The sequence below is a fragment of the Corticium candelabrum genome, chromosome 1, assembly GCF_963422355.1.
Source record: "Corticium candelabrum chromosome 1, ooCorCand1.1, whole genome shotgun sequence".
NCBI lineage: Eukaryota > Metazoa > Porifera > Homoscleromorpha > Homosclerophorida > Plakinidae > Corticium > Corticium candelabrum.
The window spans coordinates 5,097,155-5,124,367 of record NC_085085.1 but is presented as its reverse complement, the minus strand read 5'-3'; the positions used below and the strand labels follow the sequence as shown (position 1 = coordinate 5,124,367).

Sequence of the window (27,213 nt, the reverse complement as noted above, 5' to 3'; positions counted from 1 at the left end):
ACACACACACACACACACACACACACACACAGCATAGTACGTGCACGCCACATGTATACCATCTGGCACTAAAATCCTAGTAAATGATTTATTCATGACAGTAACGTCAGGACGTGACGTTGTCGTTCCGCAATAGGAATATCCCCGACTATCACTCTGATCTTGACCTCTGATATAATATTGGTTGTTGGACGTGCCAGCTCACAGTCTGCCGTACAATTTCTAGATGGCATCTACACCTGACGTTCAGTCCAACCGTCGGACCGAAACCACGCAACTAGACGACGATCTCTGCACGATTACAGAACAAAACCTCGAGAAATCGTGGAATCATATCTACTACAACCTTCCACCGACTTTCAAAAATTATCTAGGCATCTTAGCTCCAAGAGAAGCACCAACGAAAGACGCACTGTCGAAGAGTGAGAGCGTCCACAAGCCTCAGGCTGGAAAGACACAACGCTGGAAGATGATTGTGAAACGAGTCCAAAAGGCTGGAGCTGCACGACTACCTCGTTGCAACAAAAGACGCTCCTCTTTAACTGGGTGAAGAAACTAAAGTACAATCACAAGACAAGAGAGAACATATTCTGTATCTAGTGCTACTCTTGCATCTATTGCAACGCAGACTAAAGTCATTTTTAATAATAATTTTTGTACATATATATTTATATATAATATTATAGATTTGTTGCTTGGCTTTGAGGTGACACACCGCGTTGCAATAAAGTAAATAGAGTTGTACACGAACGAAGCTTTGAGTTTGTGTTTTAGGCTGGCATACACGTTTGAACACAAGATTTTTGTCTTGCAGAAACGAGTGGAACCTAGGATGTGAAGCTAGGAGTGTATGTCTAGGTGGAATAATGACATCGACGTCTTCCGGAAACAAAAGGTTTCAACATGCTACTATGCTAATTGGGATCCTAGTAACTAGAACTTCATTGCAGGAAAAATAAAGGTCGTGCATGCCCGATCAGTTACAACTGCCTTGCCTTCTAGAGTAATTGCCGAGCGTAGTGATGCTTCCAATCCGAGTCGCACACAACAGAAAGGGCCGTGGTCCTAGATGGCTCTCCATATATATATATATATATATATATATATATATATATATATATATATATATATATATATTATCAGACCTACTTCAAAAAATCGTTTTCGTGTCCGACTACAGATCAGCATAGGAAGATTCGTGCAAGTGACCAAACGGCGAAGAAAATGCCTTACATAGTTCTGTCGTCCCATACTTTTGTATTGTAGCTACGGTTAGTTTGTACTTGACAACCAAGAATCACCTTCAGGAGTTGAGTGCCACCTACAGTGAACTATTTACACGTCCCGTACTACAGTATCATCAATCCTTTACTACACTGTGCTGTAGCTACTGTAACTGTGTTGATAGTCAATGTTTGCCGATATCAATTTCTATGTCAGTAAATACCACAGCACTGTCGTTACAACGGAACTGAGTGCATACTTTACATTTCAATTGTCTTGATCACGATCGCGAAACGACAACTACCAGCCAGGTCTCACGTAATCTAAAGTTTGCATGACATTATGTTTCCTTCCATGACAGGATTTTAACAAATACGTACAGTCTAGCTAGGACCCAGCGTTTCAGTAGACGGTCAGAAGACTCCTTTGAACGTGTTACTCACCACTGCGAGGCGCCTATACGGATACCGTAAAACTAGTTATGTTACTATAGTGTAGCTACGCCTACTTACATCACTTCCGTTATGAAACTATTTACTAAAGGGTGATCACAACTCGATACATTGCTTTTCGTGTACGGTGTACTTTCCCAGCCTCTCGTCTACTCTCTATGGTGCGATCGTTGAGATAAAGTAAAGTTTGAGATAATTCACTAGCTAGAGATGCAGGTGTCTATATGTCTACGATCGCTCATTTATTCGTTTACTCTATCTAGGCGTTCGTTTGTTCTTTTACTCTTGGTTGATCGTCCGCCCGTCAATCCGTCCGTCTATCGATCCGCCTGTCGTCCGGTCACTCGTCAGAATCGTCTGCCCGTGCATGCATCAGTGCGTCCGTCCGTCGATCCGCTCGGCCACTTAGTTGTCTGTTTGTCGGATAGGTACGTGCATGCATGCTTGGGCTATGCATAGAGATATAGTTGAGTTGCCTGTATATAGCCGCTCATGCCTCTATACATAGAGAGATGCTATAGCTGTCTTTGTTCAATTGGAGGGTGCGAGAAGTCATGCATCCACATAAATATTTTTTCCGTTCTTATTTATACTTGTCTTCATAAGTGCATGTATTATAAACTTTCTATAATATTAAAGTTTGCAGAAATGTCTATACATTGTGATTCGTCAGTAGAATAGATACTCTGACCGAGGGGACTATATACGGCTGTAATTCCCTTCAGGTTCTCTCGAGTGAGTAACAGCCGCAAAGTCCCTAAGGACAGGGTGTATGTCCATAGTTACTAGCTTGGGTGTAGCCACGCAGTATCTACAGGACGTCCAGACATGTACAGCTGCAGGAGCTGGCGGCTGTTTCTGACAAGCGTGTATACACAAACACGTGCTTGTATAGTGTACACAATCACGTGGTTGGCTTAGTTTAGTCTCGTACCAGACCTTCACGCGCCGTCGTGTCCGGTTCCCGTATAGCCGGCGTTGTCGTGTTATACGGGAACCGGACACGACGGCCCGAGAGGGTCTTGTACGAGGCTAGCTTAGTTGACTTACTTCAGTTACAGCTAGCACGTGTATTACTGTAAGATGGCAGAAGGCAGCTCTTTCTGGTCTCATTTGTCTGCAAGTCAGATTGCTTTTTCCAAGAAGGGGCTGCAAGAAGATCTAGACGCTAGGTAAAGACTTGCAAGTGAGCACAGATCTATCCAAAAATCAATTTGCATCTGTTTCGGGTAAAGACATCGATTTAGCGATCAAAGAGAGGATACCATCCAAAATAAAAATGTCAACAACTAAATTAATTGGGCATGACAGTTTCTTTTTGTTGGTGTGACATTCGAAGACATTTCAAAGAACTGGAATTGGACAACCGAGGACCGGTTCAACTCGGTGATGTACTGTCTACATTTGTCATGGTAGCACGGCGTCATGATATACTGGTATCAATAACATTGCAAGTATCTACATGCATGCAAAGTAGCAAAGATCGATGACTATCAAGATGTTATCTAGACTGAAACTGAAGGTACTAAGATAGAGGAAAAGGAGAAGGGCACCTTGTTTTTCTGTAAATGTGGTAGTAAATTTAACTTTGGAAAATAATTGGAATTAGATTGTGGTGTTCTGTGATCTTGCGTTGTGCTCAATAAAGCAATTATACTGAACAAAACCACAGGGTACTAAATAAAAATCACAGGGTATTATGTGAAATAAAACTGCTCAATCTGCCGGCAAACATCAAAGAAAATATCTCATTATACATTCATGACGGTCTAACTTTCAATAGTGCATGAATGCTAACAAATTTGCTTAGGTAATTGATTGCATTTTTGTATCAAAAATTCTAGATATAAATTACATTCAGCATATGCTCGAATGCAGAACTAAAACTTATAATTTATGCAAGTACATTATATTAGTTCTTCTGTTTAAATGTTGTATGCTTTCATTAGCTAAAATTTTGCTAGTAGACAGCTTATGGTAACTAAACTGTATGAGTGACTTGTGGGTGAGAGCGTCTGAAAGAAAATATAAAAGTACAATCACAAGACAGAAATCACCTATAGACATACAATTACGTATATTGAAAAGAAATGCAGGCAGTTGTATGCGTGCACCTCCCGCACGCAAACTAAATTAAATCATAATTATTTTTAATTGTTTACTCGGAACTAAAATGAAGTCTGCGTTTGTGAGCACTGTCTTGTTGCACCGAGTGACTTCAGTGACGACAATAATTCTATTTCAGCTGCGCTGCCTATAGAATAATTAGAAAGCGACTGAAATAACAAAACAATGATTGTATATTTATATTAAAATTTAACGTTTTATATTACTGTTAATAGATTAATTTTTTCTGTTTAAAATGTCTAATAATATTTTATGCATATACATTTTCAGAAAATGTCTAGAGACGGATACTAAACTTGTACACATAGAAGTTAACGTACCGGATGAGGAACTAATGGCGGCGATTTCTTTTGTTTTGACTCACTGTTGTCTAGTTTCTTACGTCTCCACGGTTTGTCTTTAATTAATTAAAATATGTTTTTTTGTCATCATCACGTGACAACAAGACGTTTGGGCTGATCGACATTCCAATTAGCAGAACAACTGCATCACGACTAGACGCATTCTTTTTCAAACGACGTTGTTTTACTAACAATCTATCATTCTTGCTAATCATCTACAATTAAAATGCGTGCGCTTACACTGCTAATCAAAGTGTTTTGTTTAAAGCATGTAATTAATTAATTAATTACTGTAACTAGACGTGTCGCTTCGTTTGTCGAAAAACACACCACATGCACACATGTTGTTTTGCATCAGGTGTGTGGGATTTTTACGCGGCATCAAACCTGATGAGTTGTTTCAGGATGGTATATTTTTAATGATCTCACTCTACATCTAAATCGCGTTTTTACTAACCATAGAGGTTGTTTATCATCTAGTGGCCATCTTAGTTCTCTGGAACAAGATAATTGTTCCGCCATCAATCATAACAGTTTTGCTGTCTAGCAGCTGTACCCAAAAAATAGCGCCAAAGATTTGTGCATGCGTTAGTAACTTACGAAACGGAACAGTTCCGGAACTTAGTTGCCATCCAGTCGTACGTAGTCATCCAGCTCTATAGAAATTGGCGATCGTCCAGTTCTAGATAGCAGTTCCGAATCTGTACGTACGGAACGTAGACATCTGGCGCTGAAATCCTAGTAGACGGGATACGCATGACATGGAGGCGGATCTAGGCAGGTTGATGCAACAGGTGCACGCCTAGCTACACCTACCCCTTTTGAGACCGGAAGTACAGTGCAACGAGATTTCTTTCGAGCTATTTAAGCATGCGGAGAAGCAGATTATATATAAAACATTGCATAGACCTAGTGACACAATTAGCAGCGCTCTGTAAGGTAATTGTGTTTCAAGGTTTTAGTTCTGAATCTGTTATCAGTAATTACTAATTAATTAAGATAACAGATTTATTTGATTTTTTGTTTCGTGACGTCAAATTACCTGTACTCTTAGTGCGCCTACCGTACCCCTTTCAGAAACTCTGGATCCGCCACTGTAATGTGGGCACGTGCATAGTCTTGCAGAATGTCGGAGTTACGTAATAAGGAAATCCCCGACTATCACTCAGAAGGAATATCCCTGACTACCACTCAGAAGGAATATCCCCGACTATCATTCAGATCCTGACCTTTGATAAAATATTTGTTGTTGGAGGTGCCAGCTCACAGTCTGCTGTTACAATTTCTAGATGGCATCTACACCTGACGTTCAGTCCAACCGTCGGACCGAAACCACGCAATTAGACGACGATCTCTGCACGATTACAGATCGAAACCTCGAGGAATCGTGGAAACCTATCTACTTCAACCTTCCACCGACTTTCAAAAATTATCTAGGCATCCTAGCTCCAAGAAAAGCCACAACGAAAGACGCACTGTCCAAGAGTGAGAGCGTCCACAAGCCTCAGACTGGAAAGATAGCAGGTGCACAACGCTGGAAGATGATTGTGAAACGAGTCCAAAAAACTTCTGCACGACTACCTCGTTTCAACAGAAGACGATCCTCTTTATGTGGGTGGAGAAAATAGAGTACAATCACAAGACAAGAGAGAACACATTCTGGATTTAATGCTACTCTTGCATCTACTGCAACGCAAACTAAAGTCATAAATATTTGTAATAATGTTTATTGTAAATTTGTTTCTTGGCTTGGCTTTGAGGTGACACACCACGTAGCAATACAGTAAATATAGTTGTACATGAATAAAGCTTTGAGTTTGCGTGTTAGCTGGCATGAAATTTGAACACCAGACTGTTGTCTTGATCGAACGAGTGGGAGCATGTCTAGTAGATAGAGTGATCTTTCTTCATGACGTCACTTTCGCATTCCACTTGCGACCAGACTTGCGACCATATTTCATAACTTGTGACTATGCAGGGACGCGTACATTGTAATGCAGGAAAATTTTGCATTTAGCCTGTGATCATGGACACGACTGGATATGATTGTATACACTGCATGCATAGGTAATACACTGCATGCATATGTAATCTGCGTCATTTAGCTAAGCTTACAGAGTGTAAACTAAAAATTTAAACTAAATTTAGACAATGTATGTGTGGGCAGTACTGAACTAGCTTGTGGTAAAGCTTGAGTTTTCTGCACAACAAGTAGATTGCTTTGATCAAAACGGTTGCTACCATCTTGCTTGACCATGTACGTGGGGCACCATCTGGGTGCAGATTGCATTACTTGTCTGGGTGCATGTTTCAAATGCGTCAAATGCAAAAACGTAGCACGATAATAAGTAAATACTATAAATTGTCTAGAGATAATTACTGTCCTTTCTAAATACAGAAAGCAACACGGTTATGATCTAAAAAATTCAGGCACTCTCACAAAGTTTGTACCATTACCTACTTTATAGTTAATTAATTATTCTACGGTTAATATTGTAAACATTGTATGTGTGTGCGTGCGTGTGTGCGTGCGTGTGTGCGTGCGTGTGTGCGTGCGTGTGTGCGTGCGCGCGCGCGTGTGTGTGTGTGTGTGTGTGTGTGTGTGTGTGTGTGTGTGTGTGTGTGTGTGTGTGTATGTGTCATGTCAACATATTTTGTCGTAATCTTTGCGGAATGTGGGCGTTTCGCATTGGGGAATTCCCATAACAACACCTCCCAGTACAGATCCTGACCTCCCGTTTATTACATGTACTTACTAGTAGTCAGTTGTTGGACGTGCCATCTCACATTCTCCTATCACAATTCCATGGCATCTACACCTGACGTTCAATCTGCCCGTCTTACCGAAATCCTGCAACTAGACGACGACTTCAGCTCGAGTACAGATCAAAACTTGGAGGAATCGTGGAAACGTATCTACCACAACCTTCCACCGACATTCAAAAACTATCTAAGCATCATGTCTCCAAAAGAAACCCCAACGAAAGACGTATGTGCACTGTCAAAGACTGAGATCGTCCAATTCCACAAACCTTTGACTGGAAAGCTAAGAGGTGCGAAACGCTGGAAGATGATTGTGAAACGAGTCGCTGCACGACTCGCTCGTTTCAACAGAAGACGATCCTCTTCGTCTGTGTGACAAAAACAGAGTAGTACAATCACGAGACATTTACAGAAATATGAACTATTATAGATTGGAGAGAAGAAATTACAGATCTAGTTGTATAGTTACATCTCTTGTAGTGCAGAGTAGAATCATAAATATTTTTAATAAATACTCTTTGTACATTATTTGGTTTGCTATGTGACTGTAAGGTTGTGTTCGAGGTGACACACCAAGTTGGTATAGAAATGGAAATATAACAGAGGTCGATCTTGAGTTTGACATTTTGAACGGCTTGAGTGGGAGGATGTGTAAACAATTACGTAAACGAGTTTAGTAAAGTGGGTCCTACTCGCGGACGTCACCGGAAACAGAAGTTAGTCTCCACGCTTATGTTTTACGTTAGGTGTGTTTACCAGTATCCTAGTAACTATACTACTAGTTACGAATGACAGAGGGCTAAAGGAAGGGAAAACCCCTCGACTAGTTTGCTTAGCTATTTTAGTTCTGCGTGGTTCGATCGCCCTTGAGATAAGACTATCGAATAGTTGAGGATCGAGCTACATGCATGCACGTTTACTCAAGCGTTCGTTATTCGATCCAACCGTCAATCCCCCGCGTGACCCGTCCGCCAGTGCGTCTGTCCGCCCGCGCTTGTCTGTCTGCAAGCATGCATGACGCATGACATACCAGATCTTTCGATAGTGGATTATAGCTAATGGTTCTAAAAGTAACTGCATGGATAATGACCTCATTTTCTTTGTTAATAATTAAAAATTATAGATATTTACTGTTTGTCATTTTTACAGTCAACGTTTACTTGCTGTACGTCTAAAAACGTCTAGATTATATGCAAAGCAATTTTCCAAAAAAATGTTATGTTGAAAGAGCAAAAATATTAATAATTTTCAATACAAAAGAGACCTGGCTGTGCACAGGTTCAATCCATCCCTGATGTTTACTCCTCCGCAGTTCGCCTGCAGATTTTATTTTTGGGTCTACAATTACGTATGTTTCAGACTCAGTGCGCAATTAGCATATCAATTTATAAGCATGCATTGAAGTCCCAGGACATTCGATGCAAGATGCTATTCAAATTCTGTACTCTAGATGCTAATTACAGTAAGTAGAATGCGTGCATGGGAATGCGTCGCTGGCGGAAGTACAATTTCGAAACCCGGGAGGGCGCACTAAAATAGTACTGTACAAGCCTATAGCCTCGAACTTCCAGACCAGAGAGAGCGCGACTAACTGTGAGCACGTGCATATTGCAGAATGTCGGAGTTACGCAATAGGGAAATCCCCGACTATCACTCAGATCCTGACCTCTGACATCATATTTGTTGTTGGACGTGCCAGCTCACAGTCTGCTGTTACAATTTCTAAATGGCATCTCCACCTGACGTTCAGTCCAACCGTCGAACCGAAATCACGCAACTAGACGACGATTTCTGCACGATTGCAGAACAAAACCTCGAGGAATCGTGGAAACATATCTACCACAACCTTTCACCGACTTTCAAAAATTATCTAGGCATCTTAGCTCCAAGAGAAGCACCACGAAAGACGCAATGTCGAAGAGTGAGAGCGTCCACAAGCCTCAGACTGGAAAGATAGCAGGTGCGCAGCGCTGGAAGATGATTTTGAAACGAGTCCAAAAGGCTGCTGCACGACTACCTCGTTTCAACAGAAGAAGATCTTCTTTATTTGGGTGAAGAAAATAGAGTACAATCACAAGACTAGAGAGAACACATTCTGTATCTAGTGCTACTCTTGCATCTATTGCAACGCAGACTAAAGTCATAAATATTTGTAATAATATTTATTTGTAGATTTGTTGCTTGGCTTGGCTTTGAGGTGACACACCACGTTGCAATACAGTAAATTAATATGATTGTACATGAATAAAGCTTTGAGTTTGTGTGTTAGCTGGCATGGATTTTGAACACTAGACTGTTGTCTTGATCGAACGAGTGGGAGGATCTAATAGATAGATTGATATGCTCTTTCTTCATGCCGTCACTTCCGCATTCCACTTGCGACCATATTTCATAACTTGTGACCATGCAGGGACGTGTACATTTTAATGCAGGAAAAATATTGCATTCAGCCTGTGATTAGGGGCACGACCGGATATCATTGTATACACTGCATGCCTATATGTAATACACTGCACGAATATGTTATCTGCGTCATTTAGCTAGCTAGCTAAGCTTATAGAGTTTAGACTAAAAATTTAAACTAAATTTAGATAATGTATATACCTACAGTACTGAACTAGGTTGTCGTAAAGCTTGAGTTTTCTGCACAACAAGTCGATTGCTTTGATCAAAACGGTTGCTATATTGCTTGACGATGCACGTGGGGCACCATCTAGGTGCAGATTGCTTTGCTTGTTTGGGTGCATGTTTTAAATGCGTAAAATGCAAAAACGCAGTACGATAATAAGTGAATACTAATATTAATAAAGTTGTCTAGAGATAATTACTGACTTTTCTAAATACAGAAAGCAGCACGGCTATGAACTAAAATATTGAGGCACTTCCACAAAGTTTGAGCCATTACTTAATTTTTAGTTAATTAATTAGTCTGCCGTTAATTTTAACAGAAATGGTTACACTGAGAGTATAGTAATGGTTCAAACATGTAGGAGTGCCTGAATATTTAGATATAGTGTAAAGATTATTTTAGGGATGTCCTAAATGTTGGATAATGTTGTATTAATTTTAACACACACACACACACACACACACACACACACACACACACACACACACACACACACACACACACACACACACACACACACACACACACACACACACAAGTGTGCACACACGACATGTATAGGTTATCGCCCGCGTTCCAGAGCAATATCATATTTATTGCCCGAGCACCGTTTATTGCACGAGCCGTAGGCGATATTGCTCTGGAACAAGGGTGATAACCGATTTACTACTAGTAGTTACCGACACGTGGCCCTACCTAATGAGCGTTTGAGTAGCTGACCATGGAAGGTTTCAGTATCAGGGACAGTATCAGGGACAGTCCCATGGCAAGCATGCTATAATTATATGAGAGCGGGCAATAACTACAGTATGTGTGCAATAACTCCGGTATGTGTGCAATAACTAAACAATGCAGGCACTTGGCCGAATACAGATATTATTTCACCGTCTACGAGAGCGCTCATTGGGTAGGGGCCACGCGAAATGTGGGCGTTTCGCATTGGGGAATTCCCATAACAACACCGCCCAGTACAGATCCTGACCTCACATATCCACACATAATCAGTGTTGGACGTGCCATCTCACATTCTCCTATCACAATTCCATGGCATCTACACCTGACGTTCAGTCCGACCGTCTGACCGAAATCCTGCAACTAGACGACGACTTCAGCTCGAGTACAGATCAAAACTTGGAGGAATCGTGGAAAAGTATCTACCACAACCTTCCACCGACATTCAAAAACTATCTAAGCATCATGTCTCCAAAAGAAACCCCAACGAAAGACGTATGTGCACTGTCAAAGACTGAGATCGTCCAGGTCCACAAACCTTTGACTGGAAAGCTACGAGGTGCGAAACTCTGGAAGATGACTGTGAAACGAGTCGCTGCTCGACTCACTCGTTTCAACAGAAGACGATCCTCTTCGTCTGTGTGACGAAATCAGAGTACAATCACAAGACATGTACAGAAATATGAACTATTATAGATTGGAGAGAAGAAATTACACATCTAGTTGTAGATTACATCTCATATATATAGTGCAGAGTGCAATCATAAATATTTTTAATAATATTTTTTGTAGATTGTTTGGTTTGCTATGTGACTGCATGGTTGTGTTCGAGGTGACACACCAAGTTGGTAGAAACGGAAACACGAACAGAGCTCGGCTTTGAGTTTGACGCTTTGAACGCCTTGTTTGAAACGAGTGAGATGATGTGTAAACAATTATGAATAAGAGTGTAAAGTGGAATACTATCTTTCTGACGTCACCGAAAATAGAAGTTAGTATCCGCTGATGTTGGGTGTGTTATACTAGTATCCTAGTAACTAGTTACGAATCTACGGTAGGAAAGGAAAAGTCGTGCATGCTCGATTAGTCTGCTTATCTATTTTAGTTCTGTATTGACGATATCGAATAGTTGAGGTTTGAGCTCAGTTTTGGATTATTTAATGAGATGCATAGACACTTAGCTCGTTTGCTTCAAGCGTTTGTTTGCTTTCTCGTTCTTGGTTCGCCCGCCCTGTCAATCCGCCCGTCAATCTGCCCGTCGATCGATCCGCCCGTCAATACATGTACACCCGTCATCCGCTTGTCGATCCGCCCGTCAATCGCCCGCGTGACCCGTTCTCCGCTGCGTCTGTCCGCCCGCGCTTGTCTGTCTGTGACGAGCTGACTTCTCTCACCATTAATTAATTAATTACATATTAATTACAGATAGTAGTATTTTGCAAAATGTAGACATTTGTGATTCGCCGGCTCTTTCAATAGTGAATCTATAGCTAATGGTTCTAAGTAATTGCATTGATAATGACTGCATTCTTTATTAAAAATTATATATATTTACTGTTCGCCATTTTTGCAGTCAACGTTTACTTGCTGTAAGTATAAAAACGTCTAGATTATATGCAAAGCAAATTTCCCAAAAAATGTCGGTACGGATCGCTAGATCGACTGTAAGAGCAGAAAATGTTTTTAATACAAAGAGACCTGGGTCTAGACAGTCTCAATCCATCCGTGGTTCTCTGATGTTTACGCCTCCGCAGTTCGCCTCTAAATTATTTTGGTATGTTGCAGACTTAGTGCGCAATTTATTAACATGTAAATAGACATTGGGTCTCCAGGACATTCGATGCGACTATTCTAGTTTGTACAAGACGCCATTCAATTCTGTAATGTAGATGATAAGGGGCCGGTCACTTTTAACTGTCCGGGGGGGAGGGCGGGCATTTTATGGGATAAATCCTACATGCTACCCACGATCCCTGCTTAATTATTATAGCAAAGTATTGAAATCGTGATCCCACCCGGGAAAGTTAAACTATGACACCCAATACTGATCAGAAACAAACTTGTAGTCCAACGAAGAGTTCCACGGATTGCAGCATGCACACACGCAGTCGCTCATATATTTGACGCTTCTAGAGCACGTCCAGACCTACTAGTAGCTAGATACAGAAGCTACAAGATATTTCTGGTCTTCACTGGTTTCTGACTCGGCATCTTCTAGCACGTCCAACACCTAGGCCTCTTCATCGGATATATTATTTCGAATTCCGACCCTACATCGATCACTGTCTTCAGATCCTTCATGATCGCTTTCTTCAGAAACTCTAATGTCTCTGCTGGGCTTCTCAAGTCCTTCGTGCAATGCTTCATTTACTAATCAATTTGATGTGACTTTCTACTCTACGTCAGGGAAAACATATTTAGCTCGGAGACTAGGAGAGTATACAGCTTCTGTTGCTTATTCTAAACAACTCTCTCCAATTATACGGTTCGTACGTACGTGACTGTCTCGCAGCAGCATCCTCTTCTCTTTCTTGTTTTCTCTAGCTTTGACACTTTAGCTGCAGGTGACTCAACTATTTTCTAGCAACGCCTTCTCAATCATGCAGCGGCGGATCTAGGATTTAGCAAAGGAGGGAGCGCAGAAATGACAGAATATTTATGACGTCGCAAGTTAATATTAATGATGTTCCTAACACAAATTATGCGTTGACTAAAAGACTGGAGAACAACTGCAACTGATCTGCATGATGGAAGAGTTTTGCGTCTTGTGCTATAGTCAGGAAACACAAGTGAATTCGTAGATAGTACACGTGAACACCTAGCCTCGTCCAGGTCCTCTCGTGCAAGAGGGCCTGGGTACGAGGCTAGTGCACACCTAGCCTCGAAGTTCCAGACTGTCTCTCAAAACAAATTTGCAAAATTCTCCTATTGCAAAATTGCTGTTCTCAGAACCGTTCAATGCATATATATATATATATATATATATATATAAGTTTTTGGTGTTTATTTGGTAGGGCATACTTGTCCACATAAATATGTATTGTGTAGTTTTACTGCAAAAACCTTGTAAGCAGAGGAGAAAGACGACGACGAAAAGGAGTAAGATGAGAAAGCTAAAACGAAATATGAAGACGATGACTGACTCTGCAATGAGTCATTACAATGATTGTAAACACTCACAGTATAGAATTGTTAATTTTCAATTTGTTTGAAAAAATTACATCTAGACAGTGCTACGTGCACGCGACAGAGACACACACTCTTGTACATGCATGTGATGTTGCGCATATGTGACAGCATGTCGTCTACCTTAGTTAGTATATGGACGCGTGTGTCGCATGCTATGAATTTAAGAAGTAGCAATTAGAGTTGCATTGAGACTTTACTATATAGCGGAATAGCCATGAATGTCTTCCCATGCACAGTACGTACTGCATATAGTACTACTCTGTGTGTGATGACAGTAAGGATATTTTCACGAAAAATGGCATTAATATACTAAGATGCAACACACACACACACACACACACACACACACACACACACACACACACACACACACACACACACACACACACACACACACACACACACACACACACACACACACACACACACACAAATTTCTTAAGCATTGAGATAAGGTGCTTGTCTGCTAGGCCACGAGATGCATTTCGTTCTAGAACTGAAAAGGCTTCTAAAAATTGTAACCCCAAAGCACAATTGTTTGGAACCCTGCCTACTTCTTCAGAAATTTTTTATTCCCCCAGCAAACCCCCAGGACAGTTAAAAGTAACCGGCTTTTAGTGGTTGGGCTGATCGACATTTCAAAAGAGCGACTGAACAGAGACGGTCGGGGAGGAACAGATCAGTGACGTCGCTGATTAAACAAATTACATATTTGTTAAAATTTCAAAACTAACAGTATTCTTTGATTGCAGCCTCGCGCAGCCAACCTCTCCCTCTTTTGGGGGAGGGTCTGGCTGGTAAACAGTAAAAACAATGGCGTGTCTTTACCAGATGTTCTAGTAGACGCTCGGGACTCACAAAAGTTGGGGTAGTTTTGCGCAGCCAGCCCCGCCCCTTTTAACTTAATTAAGTTGGCGGGAAGTGAGACTAAGTTGAGGTACCCGAGCCCTCTGTCTCCCCCGCTGCCCTGACTGCTAATGAGTCTGTAAAAGGAACAGAGTATTTGCAATTTGGAGACATTTTATCGTTCTGAAAGTGTGTAACAGGAGTTTAGCTGAATAACTAATTATGGTCACGTGAAAAGTTACGCTTCTTAACGCGCGTTACACCGGACCACTGCTTCCGTCGTCGTCGGTACGTTCCACAGTACACACATTTCGATGTGGCTATTTTTGTCAACGACGTTGTTCTTTGACCTGATCTAAATTCCGGTCATGTAGTATAATGCACGTGAGAATGATTCACAGACGGAAGCGTACCGGTAATTTCCGAAACCCGGCGAGTGCAAGGCGGTGACAGGCTCGGCGCCAGCTCCGGTAATTGTCGAGAAAAACCGCGAAAGTCATCTCCATCCGCGCTATGTAGTAACTATGACTCTTTCGAGTAGAGTCTAGTAGGACCATGCCGTGCATGCAGACAGCTAGTCTAGATACAGAGTATTCCCAGGACGAAACTGTCCTTTCCATGGCAACGTAACCAAACTTGGCTCCAGACAACTGTCCTGTAGCTCTAGAAAGTTCCAAGACTCTAAAAACTTGAATGTCTTATTATGCAGGGGCGTAGCGTGACCTCTATAGAGGAGAGGCTAAACTTCGCGATGCTACGGGGCACGCCCACTTTTACAAACACGCCCATTTTATAAACACGCCCGCTTTTAGTTGACTGATCATACGGTAGAATCAGTGGCAGATCCAGACTGAAAAAGGTTGTGTATATACTATATGCAGCTTTGATCCTCACACGTTCACGCGTATATTTTACATGTCTGCAATATATCATCAGTATTATTTTAGTATGTACAATCATATATGCAATACCGGAAATGCATTGGATTGCATCTTCCACTGACTGCCCGTCTTGATACAATTGCAACGTCTACCAGCTAAAGTGCTGCAATTTTTTAGAAAAGAAATCTAATTTTGTATAAATAATTCTTAAAATTCTACACACACACACACACACACACACACACACACACACACACACACACACACACACACACACATGGCATGTCAACATAATTTGTCGATCAGCACGTAATCTTTGCGGAATGTGGGCGTTTCGCAATTTCCCATACACCACCGCCCACTGACCTCCGATATCCATCATAATCAGTGTTGGACGTGCCATCTCACATTCTCCTATCACAATTCCATGGCATCTACATCCGACGTTCAGTCCGACCGTCTGACCGAAATCTTGCAACTCGACGACGACTTCAGCTCGAGTACAGATCAAGACATGGAGGAATCCTGGAAACGTATCTATCACAACCTTCCACCGACATTCAAAAACTATCTAAGCATCATGTCCCCAACGAAAGACGCATGTGTACTGTCAAAGACTGAGATCGTCCGGGTCCACAAACCTTTGACTGGAAAGCTGAAAGGTGCGAAACTCTGGAAGATGATTGTGAAACAAGTCGCTGCACGACTCACTCGTTTCAACAGAAGACGATCCTCTTCGTCTGTGTGACGAAATCAGAGTACAATCACAAGACATGTACAGAAATATAAACTATTATAGATTGGAGAGAAGAAATTACACATCTAGTTGTATATTACATCTGTTAGAGTGTAGAGTGCAATCATATTATATTTTCAATAATATTTTTTGTAGATTATTTGGTTTGCTATGTGACTGCATGGTTGTGTTCGAGGTGACACACCAAGTTGGTAGAAACGGAAATATAAATAACAGAGCTCGATCTTGAGCTTGACACGTTGAACGCTTTGTTTGAAACGAGTGGGAGGATGTGTACAACAATTACGTAAACGAGTGTAAAGTGGGTACATCTCGCGGACTTAACCGGAAACAAAAGTTAGTATCCACTAATTACTTGTTGAGTTTGTCTAGCAGTATCCTAGTAACCATAGGTACAGATCTAGGCAGAGGACAGCAGGAAAACGGGAAGTCGTGCATGCTGAAGTAGTCTGGTTAGCTATTTTAGTTCTGCGGTCTCTCGATCGCCCTTGAGATAAGACGATATCGAATAGTTGAGGTTTGTGCTCAGTTTTGGATTACATGAATGCACGTTATCTCGTTTACTCGTTTACTTCAACGTTCGTTAGTCTCTCGTTTGTCATTTCTCGGTTCGCCCGCCCGTCAATCCCACCGTCAATCTGCCCGTCAACCTGTCCGTCAAACCATCAATCTGCATGCCCGTCGATCTGCATGCCCGTCAAGCCGCATGCGCCCGACAATCGATCCGCCCTCGCTCGATCCGCCCCTCACTCGATCCGCCCCTCACTCGATCCGCCCCTCACTCGATCCGCTCGTTATCCACTTGTCGTAGTCGATCCGCCCGTCAATCCCCCGCGTGACCCGTTCGCCAGTGCGTCTGTCCGCCCACGCTAGTCAGTCTGAGCATGACGTGCTGAGTACATATTAATTACAGATAACTAGTATTTTGCAAAATGCAGACATTTGTGGATCTATACCTAATAGTTCTATAATTGCATGGATAATGACTGCATTTTCTTTCTTAATAATTAAAAATTATAGATATTTACTGTTTGTCATTTTTACAGTCAAAGTTTACTTGCTGTACATATAAAAACGTTTAGATTATATATGCAAAGCTATTTTCCAAAAAATGTCAGTACGAATTTAATCGCTATTTACAGACTGTAAGAACAGAAATAGTTTTCAATACAGAAAGGACCTGGGTGTAGTGTTTCAATCCATCCGTGGTTCTCTGATGTTTACGCCTCCGCAGTTCGCCTCTAGATTATTTTTTGATTCACAATTACGTATGTCGCAGACTCGGTGCTCAGCTAACATATAAATATCTAGACACGTAGTCCCCAAGACATTCGATGCGGCTATTCTAGTTTGCTATTCAATTCTGTAATCTAGAATGCTAATTACAGTAGTTTACGCAGTTGATGCTAGTGACAGTATGCGTGCGTCGCTGGCGGAAGTACAATTTCGAAAACCCGGGAGGGCGTACAAAAAATAGTATAGATGTAGCAGCAATAAACATGCAGCTTCGAACCCGGCGAGAAAACGAGAGCAACGTTTTTCGTTTCAACCGCTGCGCTCTATCCGATACTTTCATTGAATCAACAATGCTGGTATACACACTCTGTAGGCAGTACACCTGCATGCTCACAGACTAAGCGGGTACTAAATTGAGCATTTGACAATTAAGCATCGAGCCTAGATAAAGAGCATGCATCATAATAAATTACAAGGTCTAGAAGCTAGCGTCATCGTACTCACGTGACTGCTAGAGCAATAATTATACCCCGTATGGCAGGGCAGTGCACTCCAAGGCTCTAGATATCCAATCATCTTTGACGTTGCAGTATAATTGTAACAAAAATGATTCGAGTTATAATTTTAGTAAAGAGAAGTTGTATTTTTATGATATATCATCACTTACTCTAGTACCTACAATCATACCGTTAATGCATGGATTGCATCTTCCTCTGACTGCAATGTCTACCAGGTAAAGTGCTGCAAATATTTTTTTGTAGAAAAGTCATCTATTATATAAATTTTTGTATAAATTATAAAATTTTAAAATTAGTATTTTGTAATATTGTGATTATTAATTAACACCCGTACGTACCGTAGTCTCGCGTAGCCAGACCCTACCCGCTATCATACTTCTGGCAAGATAACACTTAATTAAGTTAATTAATTAATAACCAGTCTTATATATCACTTGTTTAGGTACAGCAATTTCGTAACTCAGTGCTCTAGGTTGAGCAATGGCTAACAAAAGTTTTGTAGAGAAAGAGCCCAGAGACCATACCATCCTCTTGCAATTATTGTCATAGCTACATCAGCAAGCTAACGTTGGCTCACCAAATCTGTTATGTCAATAAAAGTATTGCCATTTATGAGCTATCCAGTAAGATATTTAGTAGCAAAACAATTGTTTTTACTGGAATTAAGTTTTATCTTTGCATGCTATAGACTTAATTAATTAATTAATTGACTGTCACATATAACATAGTTACGGATGATTACAGCATATTTACTGCAACACAGTGTGCAGCTTGCTACGATTACCTATTAATCAGACAGCAATTTAAAATTTCAAAAATTATTTATATTAAATTTAAGACACATCAAGTCATAAAATTATTATCAAAATTTAGTCAGTGTTTCATACACTGTAGCCACAAATCCACAAACAGTCTAAGAAAGGTTCACATCAGTGATGATCAACCAGGTATGTTCACAGAAGAATTATTATTATGTTTTGATGATCTTGATTAAACGTAAAAGTGATAGTTATTTTTATAATTTATATTTCTTAGTTTTTATTTTATTTATTATATATGTTTAATTATTATATTTTTTACTTTTTAATTTTTACAATTATTTTATATTTATTTTTGTAAGATCGTGAGCAGTAATTGTAATGTGAATAGATGTATGACATTGATAAGCAAAGGTAGAAATAGGAGAGACAAAGCAGAGCCTAGGGTTTGTATGCTTGAAAACATGTGCATGCAAGACAATGACGTTAATAAATTGAAGCTGAAAACATGAATACACAATATATTCCATCAATATCCGGACACTGACGGTTTGTACACAAGCACTGCTTTCAACAAATTTATTTAACTTTACAAACACAACCAGTCAACATTCATATTTAATCAGATAACTTACTCAATTTCACTTTTCCAAGATAGTTCACGATTGCTTAAGCAGCAACTGTATTCCTCATTCTGTCTCAATTCGTCAATTAACTCAAACAGGTCCGCCGTAGACACAAATTCTCCCCTTGACTTATTAATCTCATCACAACTGATCATGTTGCACAAACAATGACAAACAGATGAAAATTGTGAATGTGAGTCGTAGAACTTGATGAGGAGACAGATTAGTTGGTGCAGATCTTCTTCATATGACTTAGCACGTTGACATATCTTATTATGTAGGAGACAAGATGCTGCTGGATCTAACAGTTTGGTGGTCAGTCGAGATGTGATAAATACAGTGGTAGGGCTTATGTAGCCGTGAATGATTCCCACTTGATGATGCAAATAGTCAACTGCACAAACAATGCCATAAGAAATATCAACTCTCTCACGTACATTCATCTCATTATTCACGTCTGGATCAGCAAGCACATCAGACAAAGACGTTACAACTTTCTCCATCACCAACATGTCACTACATGTAGACACAGTCACACCATATGTCACAGCTATATTGGGATGGTTGAACATAGAGAAAACAGCAGATGAACTGCAGACAGCACTGGAAGGAATGGATAGAAATGTAAACAAGCTTCTATCACTAAACACTAACAAACCATTATATAAAATATTGAGCAAACTGATAAAAACACATTACTTGAAGAAGTTTGAACAGATATATAAGTATTATTACAATGGGATTGAGAGTTGCCTGCAGATGATAACAAATCTGTATGCTCTTGAGCAATCATGTCTTCTCGAGTGTGAACTTTCTGGTGTCTTCTAGCTACTGCCGCAACATCAAAGCCTTCTCCGCGATCTTCACAATGATATGGCCTTTCTCCTGTGTGCAATCTCATATGAACTTCTAAATTACTAAACTGAGTAAACTTTTCCCCACACTCATTGCATTCATAGGGATTTTTTCCTCTGTGCATTCTCATATGAAATTGTAGATTACTAGATCGAGTAAATTTCTTTCCACACTCACTGCATTGACATGGTGTCTTTCTTTTGTGCATTTTCAGATGAACTTTTAGGCGACTAGATTGAGAATATTTCTTTCCGCACTCACTGCATTCATATGGTGTTTCTCCTGTGTGCATTCTCATATGAACTAATAGATGACCAGATTGAGCAAATTTTTTCCCACACTCATTGCATTTGTACGGTGTTTCTCCTGTGTGCGTTCTCATATGAACTTTTAGATACTCAGATCGAGTAAAAGTCTTTCTACACTCACTGCATCGATATCTCTTTTCTCCAGTGTGCACTAGCATGTGTGTTGTGAGATTCTACCCAATAAATCTATCACAGTTGAATCTTGAAAGTGCCACAACTTCCTGCACTCAAGAGTGTGTGGGAGGTACGGATTCCAAACGTTGATCGCAGACTGAGCCACTAAACAGTAAAGAGAAAGCAATTATGCACAAAACGTCTAATCTCGTGCACCAGACTCTTTCCGCGCCGTCATGCCCGGGTCCCGTATAATATACGGGAACCTGCAAGACGAGTCGGGTAAGGTTGTTCATATTACCTAGACTGTAGAGTAATAAGTTCAAGCGTCGTGAATAATTTATACAAGAATTTCGGCTGGACACAAAATGGCGCCTATTCTTAAGTACGGGTCTATGTACAGACGAACGGCTCTTCTACTGTAGTGTCCAGAGGCTCTGCTAATGTCCATTATCGTATTTACAAAAATCAACAGTTTTTAGTTAGCTGCTAAGCGTAACAACACTGCAACGACTTAACTTCTCGCCCTACATGCATCATAACTCAGTTTCTACTACTAGATATAGAACCTTCTTCTGTGCAATGGGTTCCCTGAATTTTCGATGTACCAAGATTGCAAGGACAAACTTCAAGCCAACTCAATCCTTGCTGTCCGTGTAGACGCATGCGCAATCGCAGGCTAGCACTGCAAATACGTCTGTGTCGCGACGAGCGAAGAAAACCGTTGTACATAACCTTCTCGCAAAGCAATCCACCACTAAATTTATAATTGCTATTTTTGCTCATCCGTGTAAAGCTGCAAGTTAAGAAAAGCCCGTAAAAACAATCCCGGATACTGAAACTCAAATAACCTTCTTGCAGACGCTAGCAACATCCAAGTAATCACTGTAGAAATCATGAGGTCACACTAAAATGTTGCCAAGTCTGCATTCCACTGCACTTACGAAATCCCACGAGGACACTGATTGTTAACTTTTTCCAAATATGGCAATACATCCCACCCCCACGTCCTGGCCCAACGGACCACAGAAGACGTCTGCGCTCGTGCGAATAGGTCATTCCATTCCGTTCACTGTGAAGAGGCAAGAAGGATGTCATTCAGCGTGGGTAAGTAGTTTTCCAATCTACTCTATTAGAATCGTGACAGAGCACCGGGGTCTCCGTTTGAGGGACATGAATGGACTCGGCTCTCTTCTAGTTCTTCGCTCTGGTGGCGTCCTGACGTTCGTTTTTTGCTCTTGCAGATACCATTTACGCCCCGTTACCTCAAACAAGTCGTGGCGTGCCGTTCGTACTGACGGGCGACCCGAAAGGCAAAAACTTTCTCTACACGAGCGGCAATTCTGTCATTATCCGGGATATTCAGGTAATGTTCAGTTTTCAACCGTTAGTGAGGGTAAGCGTAGACACGGTGCGTTTTGTTAGAATCCTGAAATAGCCGAGGTGTATGCAGAGCATTCTTGCCAAGCTACAGTGGCCAGATATGCTCCCAGTGGCTTTTACATCGCATCTTGTGGTGAGTAGTGGAGCTGGTAATGCTGTACTGTGTTTTATCTGCAGAGTGATTATCTGGAGGTACAAATGTACTGTGACAATTTTACTAATTGAATTTAATTGCCAATGAGGTGGTTAAATATTTCAATTTTTGCATCCGAGTTGGTCATCTGGGTGATGACTTTACAAAATGCTCTGTTTGAATTTGCAATATCTCATTCCTTGGTTTGACCATGCTGGGTTAGTTGATATCAATATGGCCATGGTATTTCAGTAATGACGTGTGGCATTGTGACGTCGCTTCTTGGTTTGCGAGTGACACAGATTTGCGATTGTTTTGAAAAGACCATCAACTTGACAGATGGCAGATCAGTGCAATACAAACTGACACACTGACAGAGACGCACGCAAGGAAGTGGTAGATCTGTTTAGTGTGCTTTTAAGACTTCGGGTTTTTGGTTGTGTCAATTAGATAGGGTTTCTTGAATTCAATAAGATAATTGGTAATTGATATTAATCATGCACCTTTTTTGAGGTGATGTCTGGAGGAAATCCTGCATCTGATTATTGACCCTCTTTACTACAATGTTATGCCCTAACAAGCGTGAGGATGCTGGAGCAGTTCCAGCTGTATTTTATCGTCAGCGTAGAATCAATCGGAAATAACAGATTTTAGTCTGACACTCGGGCGGTTGCTTTGATCGACTCACGTGGTTTATTTGTAAAGTATGGAGAGAGAAGCTATATTGTTAGTGTGAGAGATTTCGCTTGCCTCTGGCAAGTCAGCAATGCCTGGAGAATGGATACAGCAATGTAACGACGAGATTATGGGTAGTTGTTTGAGAAAGCTGTAAATGCGTTTGAAACAGCAAACCGAAGAGCTAGGAATTCTCGTAATCAAATATTACAGCTTGGGCTGCAGCAGCAGTACATTAGTCGCATGTGTTAGCATTAGTCTGCAACATCTGCCACATGTTGCAACTAATAAGAAGTTGCCGATCGTATTTGCATTTTGTTACTATAAGGTAGTAAGTATAAGTGTTTAGTGATGGTGGCATTGATGCTGAGCTGACACTCATCTTGCATAGGCAAGGGTCCACCCACGGTCGTCGGAGGTGGTCGGAAGTGGTTGGGCTTGACCGTCACTCCACATGTTCCAACGGCGACCATATTTTAGCTAATTTTTTACCTGCTCTAAACTAATGAGCATTGGAGGGTGGGCAGTCATACTGCCAGGCAAAAAAGGGTCTGGTGAACAGCCTTTGATGTCGCCACATAGCCAGAAATCGGCTATCTAAAGGCCAGATTGGTATGCACACAGTGCAAGGCTATTTGAATTAGGTTCTCTTGTTTCGTAGAGAAGTTGAACAACTCGAAGCTACAGCTAGAGTCTTTACTGTTTATGAAACCTGCATGTCTACGGCATGCGCTACCAATGCGACCATGGGAACGTTGCCGTCGACAGGCTTCGAGCTCATGTAGTCATGATCGATGTCTGACATGTAGTCATGATCTACGTCTGACGTAGCGTTGTGCGCTCACGACACAAGACTGAATGCAAACATAGTAGATGGTTGCAAACGTACTTGGCACTGTTTGCAATGCACATCTTGTTTGATGACATCAGCTCCACTGAGCCCTTCCAGGTATCGCTCACTATGGACTGTCTGCGGTTACTTTTTGGACACATCGAGTACGTTCGCATGAATCCAGTCTCCGTTGCGACACGTGCGCACAACGCTATGTATATGAAGTCCATCATGACTGCATGAGATCGAAGCCTGTCGTCGGCATTGTTCCCGTGGTCGTGTTGGTAGCGCATGCCGTAGACATGCAGGTTTCACAAACAGCAAAGACTCTAGCTGTAGCTTCGAGTTGTTCAACTTCTCTACGAACAAGAGAAGCTAATTCAGATACCATTGCACTGCGTGCATACCAATTTGTTCTCTACGAAGCAAGAGAAGACAATAGAGATAGGATTACACCACGTGCATACCAATCTGGTCTTTAGTGAAGCGTTTAAGAAACCAAATCCGATTTTGAGATAGCAGATTTCTGGCTATGCGGTAACACAGCAACATCTAAGGCTGTTCACCAGACCCAGAAGTATGACACGGCGGAAAGGGTCTGGCTACGCAAGACCAACAGTGTAACGTAGCGTTTACAAATGATTGTTGCCAAATTGTGGGTCTTCAGTAATAGTTTGGTTGTAGCATCAGTTTGGGTTTAGCATCAGTTTGGTTGTTTGCAGACGTGCGTGGTAACGTGAGGATCTGGGATACGACACAGAAGGAACACATTCTGAAATACGAATACAGGCCACTGTCGGGTGCCATCAGAGACATCGTGTGGTCACCGGACAGCAAGCGAATTGTCGTGGGCGGAGAAGGCCGAGAAAAGTTTGTCATAATTATCCGATTCGGTCACAGAGGATGTACATAGTGTGACACGTGTGTGTGTTGTGTTAAGGTTTGGGCATGCGTTCTTGTGGGATTCCGGCAGCTCAGTGGGCGACATTTCTGGACAGGCTAAGAAACTCAATGCCGTTGACTTCAAAACGACGAGACCATTTCGTGTTGTGACGGCAAGCGAAGACAGAAGTTTGGCATTTTTTCACGGACCGCCATTCAAATACCAGTTTTGCATGAACGTAAGTCAAAAAGCCAGTGACATCAGGTAACTTTCACATTTTCCTGTCCTTTGTCATTAGAATCATACACAGTTTGTAAACGCGGTTCGCTTTGCTCCCAACGGAGAGCTATTTTGCTCCGGCGGTCAAGACGGCATGGTACAATGTTGTATTGCGTATCATTGCAATTATTTCAATTGTGGGTGCGATGTTAGGCGTTCCTTTTCAATGGAAGTTCCGGTGAATTTGTTGCACCGTTAGGAGGTGAGAAGTCTCACAACGGCGGAATCTATGCTGTAAGTTACATTGCCGGTAGCAAACTGTTATTAATATTAATTAATTATTTTTGATAATGTGGGTGGTCGTAGGTGGCATGGAGTCCTGACAGTAAACAGATATTGACAGCATCGGGTGATAAGACTTGTCGTCTGTGGGACGTCGAAACTCGTGCGGTCGTCACGTATGCGATACTTTCAAGTCAACGTGACGTCGCTCGTCAGTGTGACATTTGTATTACGTTGTAGTGAGTTCAAGATGGGCTCCGAGATTACCGATCAGCAAGTTGGTTGTCTGTGGCAGGACGACAACATAATGTCTGTCTCCATGTCTGGCTATATCAATTACTTAGATCTCGCAAATCCGACGAAACCGAGACGAATTCTTAAGGTTTCAAATTGTGTAACATGAAACAGAGACTTTGTTGATCGAGTCGAGTGCATGTTAGGGCCATAACAAAGCAATCATGTCTGCCGTCCACGTTCCCGAAAAGAACAGAATCTACTCGGGCAGTTTCGAAGGCAGAGTCGGTATGCTTCGTTGATCTCATGATGTTGCCTGTTTGTGTAACGTCTTGTGCTGTGGTACAGTGCACTGGGATCCTACCGGTGCCGACATGGACGAACTATCGGGTCCCGGCCAGAGCACGACTCTTGTTAAGATGGGCGTTCTTGGCGACCGGCTTTCGTATGCTACGGTCGACGACAGTGTGAGATCGATCTCCATGACAACCAATGAATACAGGTGGAGTAGCATCAGTGATACTAGATTGACATTTTTTTCTATTAACGATTTCCGTTGTGTAGTGCTGAACCTGTGAACGTGGCTTCCACACCCGTCAACTATGTTACGGATGGAGATAGTTTGGGTGTTGTGGTTACTGTGGAACAAGTCGTGTTGCTACGCGATGGCAAAGTTGCGTTCAAGGTCGATGCAGGGTATGGCCCATTGTGTGCTGCTATTCATCCGAATAAGACGGAGGTAGCAGTAGGAGGAAAGGTGAGATGAAGTTTTTTACATGAGTCATTGTTTGTTGTTATGCTGCTGTAACTCGATGTTAAATTAATTAAGGATAATTGGGTGTGGTACACTTGAACATTCCCAATCCTTAGCCTCGCCCCAGACGCAGTGTGGATTACAGTCCCGGATGCGCTGCCATCACCACTACGTCTGGTTCGGTATCGCCTTTCTGGGCGAGAGTAAGTATGTAATCAAATTGTTCAGCGCGTGTAATACTAACAGAAACATGTACCTCTCTGGGACTTAACCTTCCGGGTTGGTGGCCGCCCAGTTGAGGGTAAAGACCCCACTTACCCTACTTATACCCTGTTTACATGATGGACACATAGCAAGCCGAGCCGCGCTAGCTCGTTCCAGCCCAGTATTCCAGCCCGCGTTTACACGACACTCTCCGTAGAAGGAAGCCAAATGCGTGTCACTAACGTGCATTAGTTCCTTGAGCTTGACATAGCTCACGTTAGCTCACATTTGCAACGGACACAAGCCAAGCTGCTTGCGTTTTTTCTGTATGGCTTTACAACAGTCAGCAATCATAGCAAGAATGCGTAGGACATATACGAGGCATCGTAGGTCTATCGCCAGGCGACTGTTGCGCACATGCAGCAACGGTGTTCAAACGCTAAACTTCTTGCTCATCTTGGTTGTTCCCTAGCAGAGTCTTCGTCTCGCTCCACGCTATTTGTGCCATTTTTGTGCAGAAGTATGACGTGTCGAAAAGGGGTCTGGCTACGCGAGACTACTAAATGAGCATGCGTGGCTCGTTTTCCAGCACACTATGAGTTTACACGATGTATTTGACCCGAGCCAGCCTGGGCTGGCACGCGCTGGCCCGGCTAGACGCTCGGCATGGCTCGGCCAGCGTTTACATGACAATTACAAACCAAGCTGACCCGAGCCAGCACAGGCTGGCCTGCTTACAAGTGCTTGTGTAAACGAGGTATTAGAGGGTGATGACGACATGATATTAGCTAGGAACTGAGCTTTCGATTGGACTTTGTCCTTGTTCTAGCCTCTGTATTTGTCGGCGTTGCGATTTTAGGCCGCTGTGAAGCATTGGTAAGAGATTGTAGCTAAATGGCAGATCAGAAATGGCTCTTGCGGTGCATCATACGCCTTTGAACGCATACACAGGTTCCCAGTTGAAGCTGCAATGCGTCATATGCCTCTACTGCAATGCACTGGACTGCTGCCTGCTAACAAGCAAAGATCTCACGCTACAGTCATTTCCTGTAAAACTAGGCCGACAAAGTATACTTGTAACTGACACTAATCATGTCCCATAGGACATGATTAGTGCTGACTGCATGGGTGGTACTGAACCAGACGTAGTGGTGATGCAGTGCGTCCAGGGCTGCAATCCACACTGCGTGTGGGGCGAGGCTACCTAATCCTGGCAGTGTGGGACTAGCCGCTGCTTGTATTCTAGAAGTACGGAAGA

The 27,213-nt window shown here is 42.0% G+C and overlaps 2 protein-coding genes across 2 annotated transcripts in view; one reads left to right on the top strand and one right to left on the bottom strand.

The window, feature by feature from the left end:
- Positions 1-19,023: 19,023 nt before the first annotated feature.
- LOC134187225 (zinc finger protein 492-like) lies at positions 19,024-20,562 on the bottom strand. Its single transcript, XM_062655343.1, has 2 exons — positions 19,779-20,562; positions 19,024-19,728 (listed from the first exon to the last, which is right to left on the bottom strand). Exons 1-2 carry the CDS (start codon positions 20,398-20,400, stop codon positions 19,085-19,087), a joined length of 1,266 nt encoding a protein of 421 aa, XP_062511327.1. The 5' UTR covers positions 20,401-20,562; the 3' UTR covers positions 19,024-19,084.
- An 827-nt stretch (positions 20,563-21,389) lies between these two features.
- LOC134189929 (actin-interacting protein 1-like) overlaps positions 21,390-27,213 on the top strand; it is an 8,271-nt gene continuing 2,447 nt past the window's right edge. Inside the window, exons 1-12 of the mRNA XM_062658330.1 lie at positions 21,390-21,463; positions 21,601-21,722; positions 21,782-21,872; positions 24,102-24,249; positions 24,320-24,500; positions 24,561-24,638; positions 24,695-24,775; positions 24,848-24,939; positions 25,004-25,145; positions 25,204-25,285; positions 25,346-25,499; positions 25,562-25,754. Coding sequence (XP_062514314.1) covers positions 21,448-21,463; positions 21,601-21,722; positions 21,782-21,872; positions 24,102-24,249; positions 24,320-24,500; positions 24,561-24,638; positions 24,695-24,775; positions 24,848-24,939; positions 25,004-25,145; positions 25,204-25,285; positions 25,346-25,499; positions 25,562-25,754 — 1,380 coding nt within the window. The 5' untranslated portion in view covers positions 21,390-21,447. The remainder of the gene's footprint in view (positions 21,464-21,600; positions 21,723-21,781; positions 21,873-24,101; positions 24,250-24,319; positions 24,501-24,560; positions 24,639-24,694; positions 24,776-24,847; positions 24,940-25,003; positions 25,146-25,203; positions 25,286-25,345; positions 25,500-25,561; positions 25,755-27,213) is intronic.